This window comes from Pteropus alecto, unplaced genomic scaffold (genome assembly GCF_000325575.1).
Source record: "Pteropus alecto unplaced genomic scaffold, ASM32557v1 scaffold67, whole genome shotgun sequence".
Classification (NCBI taxonomy): Eukaryota; Metazoa; Chordata; class Mammalia; order Chiroptera; family Pteropodidae; genus Pteropus; species Pteropus alecto.
The window spans coordinates 3,701,197-3,708,369 of record NW_006441061.1 but is presented as its reverse complement, the minus strand read 5'-3'; the positions used below and the strand labels follow the sequence as shown (position 1 = coordinate 3,708,369).

General features: G+C 44.0%; 1 protein-coding gene across 1 annotated transcript in view; it reads right to left on the bottom strand.

Annotated features, from left to right (window-relative positions):
• The window catches only part of STXBP1 (syntaxin binding protein 1), a 41,498-nt gene that overhangs the window by 24,355 nt on the left and 9,970 nt on the right, over positions 1–7,173 (bottom strand). The window contains exons 4-8 of the mRNA XM_025051240.1: positions 5,242–5,318; positions 4,295–4,373; positions 3,049–3,152; positions 1,240–1,389; positions 79–147 (exon numbers count right to left, since the gene is read on the bottom strand). Coding sequence (XP_024907008.1) covers positions 79–147; positions 1,240–1,389; positions 3,049–3,152; positions 4,295–4,373; positions 5,242–5,318 — 479 coding nt within the window. The remainder of the gene's footprint in view (positions 1–78; positions 148–1,239; positions 1,390–3,048; positions 3,153–4,294; positions 4,374–5,241; positions 5,319–7,173) is intronic.

Sequence of the window (7,173 nt, the reverse complement as noted above, 5' to 3'; positions counted from 1 at the left end):
GGTGGACACTGATACACAGTGCTCCAAGCCCAGACCCTCGGCTCTTGCAGTGGCCTCGCCCTTCCGGTTTCTCCTCACCTGAGTCTTGCTCACACTCCCATCCTCATGCTCCCACAGCGCTGCATTCACTCCTCCCAGTGACAGCCACTGAAGGACATAACCCCAGAGCTGGCATCTGAGGCCTCCGGAAACGGCCTCATCTCGCCCCCTGCCCTACACATACTGTACTGAACCGCCAATCCCCCTCGGACCTGCCCTTTGTCTTCCCAACTCCACACCTCTGCTCAGACCGACAGCAAGAGCCATCTGTCCACACAAATGCCCTCTGCTCCTCAGTAGTCTACTGCAATCCAAACCTGTCCTTCAAGACCTAGTTCACCTCTAGTCTGAAGCTGTTCCTGATCCTCTCAGCCTGAAGGGCCCGCTACCCTGGATGCCCAAGCCCTTGCCCTAAGGCACTCATCTCATGGGCCCACACTGTAGGTGTGCATGGCTTATGGACACCGATGCTGATGTCTTACCTGCCTTTCCAGGCCAGGGGCTTCTAAGGGCAAGGGCTGTGTCCTCAGGTTAAATCTCTCCAGCACTTAGCACACAGCAGTAAGTGATAAGTGAATGACTATAAAACCTGAGGAATGCATCCTTTAAAGCAGGGGTCTCCAAGCCCTGTGCTGCTCTGTGGCCTGTTGAGAACTGGCCGCATAGCAGGGGGTGAGCGGCGGGCAAGAGCAAAGCTGCATCTGTATGTGCAGCCGCTCCCCAGTGCCAGCATCACCGCCTCAGCTCCATCTCAGATCATCGGGCATCAGATTCTCATAGGAGCGCTGGTCCCTGGAGCCAAAAAGGTTGGGGACCGTTGCTTTAAAGAATTATTCCCTTTGTATTTTATCTTACTCTCAAACATCTTCTGCAAATATGTTTGTTTTTAAAGGTTAGAAAGAGATAAAAAAAAAAAACTATAGGAAACCTAGGTTGCAGTTACTAGGGGTTTGCATTTTAGTTATTCAATAACTGACTATATATATTTTTCTCTTTTCTGTATGTATCATTATACTTCACAATATAATTTAGAAAATGACAACACCACTGGAAGAATAATTATAAACGTGAGACGCTCGAATCTTGATCTTCTTGAGACAACTGTCGGAGGAATTGTAAGGGCAGAGGGAGAGTCGGGGACAGTTCCTCACTCAGGAGACACACGGGAGGCCACGGAAGGCGGACTGGCACGCTGTCTTACCCCCGGTACCGCACAGCTGGGTACTCCTTCAGGGTGGCACACAGAGTGGCGATCTGCTCTGCCAGGCGCTCCAGTATAGGATTCTTCATCTGAGCCTTGTGGGGACTATAGAAGCTCTGGAAAGAGTCAGCAGAGTCCAGGGAATACACCTGAGGTGGAGGGAAAATATATACAAACTGTCAGATTTTTCTCTAGCCCTGGTAGTGAGTCTACGGGACACGTTTACTCTACAAACGTGCTGGGTGTCTGCTGTGCCAAGCGAGTGCGAAACACTTGGGAACTGTGAACGACCAAAACATGACCGTCCTTGAGAAGTGTGTGAATGGAAGGCAGATAATAAATAATCAACATAGTGAAAAGTTTTATGGCATGTGAGAAATTGGTAAGTGTTTGAGACTATAATGAAGCAGGGAAAGAACACTTGGAAGGGCTGGACAGGGAGGACAAGGCCTCCCGGAAAAGGGGACGTCTGAGCAAGGGCTTGAAGGAGGTGAGGAGTTTCTCACCAACAGGGGACCTGCCACTGGAGGGAATGGTTGGCGCCAAGGCCCTGGGGCAGGCGGGGTCTGAGAAACGATGAGGCCAGGAGGAGAGCAGCGGAGGAGGTTAGTGTCAGACCCCACAGGCCATTCATTATACATGTAAATAAATAAGGGAAGAGCTAGAAATTGTGCTGTGAATGTCAGCAAATAATGGAGCTTTGTGATTTAATAACTTCTTTACCTAAGAGTATGTTGTATTTTTTTTTTCTTTTTCTTTGGAGAGTTTTGGAAGTTTAAGATTTCCTCTTAAACTACCTAGTCTACCAACTACCAGTATTCTCTCAGAATCTCATTTATGAAAACTACCCTGATCATCTAGAAAACAGGTTTAAAAATAAAAGTTTATTACTTTTTAAAAATATATAAAATATAATGTAGCTGGATACGCTAAAGTTAGATTTTGTTCAAACTGGGTGGTGACGGGGATCCTATAAAGAAAAAAAAATTCCACCCTCAAGATGGGAACAGGCTTTAGTCCAAGTGAGATGGAAAAGAAACTGCCTTTAAACGTTCACACTGCATTTTTCCCATCCTTCCTTACTGAAGAATAGATCACTCTCTGGTGTCTAGAAGCTGCTCTATAAAGATCCAATATGCCACAATCATTTTTTATCTCTAGAAAATGCATAAAAATCCCATTACTTTTGTTTCTTTGTTAGGAGAGGACATTTTAACAGATCTTAAGATACTAAGATATAAATTTTGTACACTCTCTCTCAGCATCACCTTTGCTGGTGTAACAACTTTGTTTTTTTCCAGGGGGAGAGGTTTGCTGCCATAGCATCTGGTCTACAAAGTGTTAACGGCTAATGACGAAGGCTGCCATCTGTTCTCTCAGCACAGGACAGGCTGAGGTTATCTCTACATGAAAACAGTCTCCTTCACAGCAGATGGGTGTTGTCTGATCCCTTCCCATCTCGCCTTTCATGCTCCTTCTGGATTGGCTGCCTTTGGTTATTCAGGAGTCAGCCAATCAGAGTGAACACCGTGAGCAAGGAGACATGCACACAAAGAAAGGCACGATGGCTGAAAACCAGTCAGAAATAACTGAAGAGTAAGCTGAGGGCCGGGCAGACTCTAAGGAATACTGTCTCTTTCCATTACATAAACATACACTTACAACAGCTCATTCGGCAATTCAGGATTCATTATCCTCCCTCCCTCGCTGTCTTTCTCGCGCCCTTCCCCCACCCTCTCAGACCCTGCCAGAGCTCCTGCCAGAGTGAGTAGGATGCAGGAGTCCTACGCGCCCCTGCTCAGCCTCACCTGGGATTCGTAGGGGAGAAATGCAATGTTGATTTCCGTCAGGGTTTTGATGACTTTGGCCGCTCGAGATTTCACCAGCTCGTTAAACAGGGCATCTGGACACGCTGCGGGAATGACAGAAGACAGTGGGTTTTCTCATCCATTTGCTGGTCCATTTCAACAGGCACACATGTCCGGTGGATTCTTATTTATTAGGATTTTTAAAAAGGCAAATACAGAGTTCATCCCATCCTAAAATACCCACTAATTCTAGGGTATAAAAGGAATATAAAATCACCTACAAGGCCCTAATTTAGAATAAAGGAACAACTGGCAATAAAGACTGAGATACTGAGATTCTAATATCCGGGAGAAGAAAAAAACGCCAGAAGAGATTGTAAAAGGGTTAGGAAAAGGCTGTAATATAAACAAACAGCACACACTGACATGGTTATGAAAAACAAAGGAAAATAAAATCACTAGGAAATGTGATGCAGGACTTCCCCTGGATCCTCTAAGGACCCGACTGCTCAGGAAAGCAGTTGGCGGGGAACCACGATTTCCCATGAGTCTCCTGGGCCACACAATGGCTGCAGGGTCCCAGAAATGTGTTACTGGTTCATTATTACTATGCCGTCTACCCACGTTCAAATAGTAAAAAATTATTCTTTGCAAGAACCTTTCCCCATTTTCTCAGTGGTGAGTTTTATGGGATTTTCCTAGAGAGAAGAACACTGGGAAATCGTTATTACTACACATTCACTGGCCCCACGACTCTCTCACTGCTACTAACAAAGGTGACCAAGACGCTTACGCACTAGGCCACGTGCACACATCCTCCTTGAAATAATGATTTCAGAACAAGGATGCCGTTCTATCTGATACAAAGACCACCAGATGGAATACCTTCGTAGTTAAAAAACAGATGGAAAGACACCACTGTTTATAGCGGTATCCGGCAGTCTATATGGTGGCATACCAAGGCCAGCATCAGGAAATTCTCAGCACTAAACCCCCTGGCCCTAAGAGGTGACATTTTCCATTAAGAAGACCACACAACCTAGTAGGTTTGTATCTGTGTGTACCTATTTTTGTCTCATGCAATTTTTCTTCTGAAAAGAAAAGATCAGGACAAATCGGCAACAACACATTTCCTTCCTGTTGCTCTGGCTTGGTTTTGGTCCGGCCCTGCCGTGCAGAAATGCTAAGTGGGCCGGGCGGAGCGGCAGCCGACATCCGACATCTGACATGCGACGGCCATACTTACAGTCGGTGAAGAAGACGTGGGCAGCCCGGTACTTAGCAGTCGGTGGGTCCTTGAAGTCATTGATGAGAGAACGGACAGACTGGAGAGAGAAAAAGAGGGAAATGAATCTAACTCCAGAACCGAATGGGACCTATATCTGGACCAGGCTTTCAAACTACATGCACAAAATAGCAGGGGACTTTGAATGTATAATTCTAACTCATGCTCAGCCATAACTGAGTTCTGAGGACTTGAAATTAAGATTATTTTAGGATTTAGATGAACAAAAGGCTTCTTAGCTCATTCCAGACCGACAGTGTCAGTTCTTTGGAGCCATAGTAAGTTGGGGTCCTAAGAAGAGACCCACAGAAGAGGAAACTGGTTAGAAACTTTCCAGGAGATTCACGTTGATGAAGTTCTGGCAATTTTGCTGCATCTTCAGAAACTCATATGTAAGCCAGTTTTTTTTTTTTTTGCCAATTTTTAAAAATGAAAAGAAAGTGTAAAAACTGAAGGGAGTTTATGTGGATTGAGAGACCTAAGACAACTATCAATCAAAAGCAAGAAGGTGGACTTTGTCTGGGTGCTTATTTGAACCAATTGCCCCAAATAATAAGACATGTAAAAATGAACACTGACTAGATACCGATGAAATAAACCTGAAACCAAAAAATACCAGAGTTTGGAAGGTGAATCCCTAACTAGATAAAGGAAATCTCCTGCCCAGAGAGGGCGTGCAAGGGGGAAACTAGAATGACCTGGCGCAGGCTTTCTGGACAGGGTCATTTCAGAAAGCTTAAGGCTCTCTTCACCCCTCAATGCACGCTCCCTCCCCGTTTGCGGACTGCGTGCTTCAACAGAGCAGCGTGTTCAATGCTTAACCTAGAAATGGCAGACGCTCTGCGCTACGCAGAGGCTAAGCCAGCATGGGTAACACTTGGCTAAAGCTCTGCTGGGGGAGGATTTACCTTCTCGGATGGAGTGATGAGATACACAGCCTCCAGGCTGGGCAGTGGTTCCCTGCACTTGTTGATGTCTTCCACAACTAGACAACAAAATAGCAGTCCACAGTAAGTAAGAAAACACAACTGGTGATCATAAAACTGGAAGCGATAGATACAGGCTACTGTCAGACTGTCACAGATAAAATTTTATTGGGGGGGCGGGAGTCACTTGTCCCTTCTTTGGAGTTACCACATTCCACTGTCATATGTTTAAGGTGTTAGAAAACCTAAAACCATCTCACACTAAATAGTTCCCACTTCCCATTTCCGTTTAAGTAAATTCCTTGATCTGCTCTATTTGAAAATGGAAAATGCTACCTCATTCTGTCAAGAACAGTCTTTTGCCTCTTCCTTCGGTTTTTTCTCATCTGTCCTAAATATTCCCAGTTCCTTTAGAATTTCCACGTTGAGTTTATTTATCAACCATTAGATAGTTTTATCATTTTCTTCTGTATCTCAAACAAGGTCATTCCAAATACACCCTCTATATAATACTGTCCCTCTCAATTCTCGGTTCAAAGACTAAACATTGTATTTTGTTAAAGCCAACCAGGGGTTTTGGTTTACTTATTTCTTTAATGGTTAGTCAGCTACTTCACCTGGAAAGAAAAGCTTCGGGATAGTCGCTGTCTTACGAATCACCTGATAGATAGAGCTCAGGATGGTTACGTACGCTGTGCTGTCCTCTGGTACAGAGAGGGCAGAACTACGCTGCCACTCCTCCTATGCGCATGATTCAAGGAAATGAAAGCATCGCTTTAGAAGTGTCCCTTGGCACATTTATAAAGACTTCTCGCCCCCAAATCTTTCCCTTTACCAGTGGTTATAGGTTTTTGAATTTCATAAGTCAATAATACTTCCCCCAACACAGGGTTGCTAACTTTTAAATTTTGCCAAGTAAGGACCTTTTTTAAAAGCCACTCTTGGGGGAGGGAAAAGCTAGGGGAGAGCTGAACCCTCATTTACTACAGGAAGTCATTGGATAACATCTAACATCGATGAATCAAGAGATAATAGTATAAGTACTTATTTAGAAATATCAAAAAGACAACCAGAAGAGCAGAGTGCTGTTTCTGGGGTGATGGGTCCCGGGGGACAGGAGGGAAGGGAGTAGGGCAGGGAGCTGCTGCTTCTCTGTCAGAAGCTTATTAGCTCCATTTGGTTTTCTGTCCGCTTTAACTTTGTGCATTTTTTGCTTTGATAGGGAAAAACCATTTAAAAAATTCGATGAAAAGCTAAGCAGGGTCAGGCCTGGCTAATACTTGGATGGGAGACCACCTAGGAAGACCAGGTGCTGTAGACGTAAAAAATAAAAATGAGAGATTGTAAGCTGACAAGTTCTTTGCAATCTGCGAGGTCAATCAAGGGTTGCCTCGCCTAAAAAGAAAACTTTAAAAAAATATTAAAAACAAAAAATTTGACGAAGAAAATAACTTTGTAAGCTCAAAACAAGCAGGGGCAAGCCTTGATTCGCCGAATGACAAAAAGTCACACCAAAAATTATGCACTCCCATTTTCAGGACTATGTTTCTGGTGATAAACTGGATTTAGAAATGTGCTCTTTAAAATTAGGGAGTCGAGTTGTCATTGCACCCCCTAAATTATTATATATAATAAAAATATGTATATGTATTTCATGTAGAATTTAATCAACAGAAAATCTACAATATATTACCACCATAATTTCACAGTTTAAAAACATTTTAACACCAAATAATGAGAAAGACATAATCTTAGACTGAAGAACAAAGCTTTACATGAAATTCATTTAGCTTAATGAAAACCACCCTCTGGTTTTCCTCCCATAACTGTGGTATGCTAGTAACTTTGACAGAGACCAGCCACAGTGTGTGAGCCACATATCACATAAAGTTGTCTGCAGGGGAAAAAAGTGGG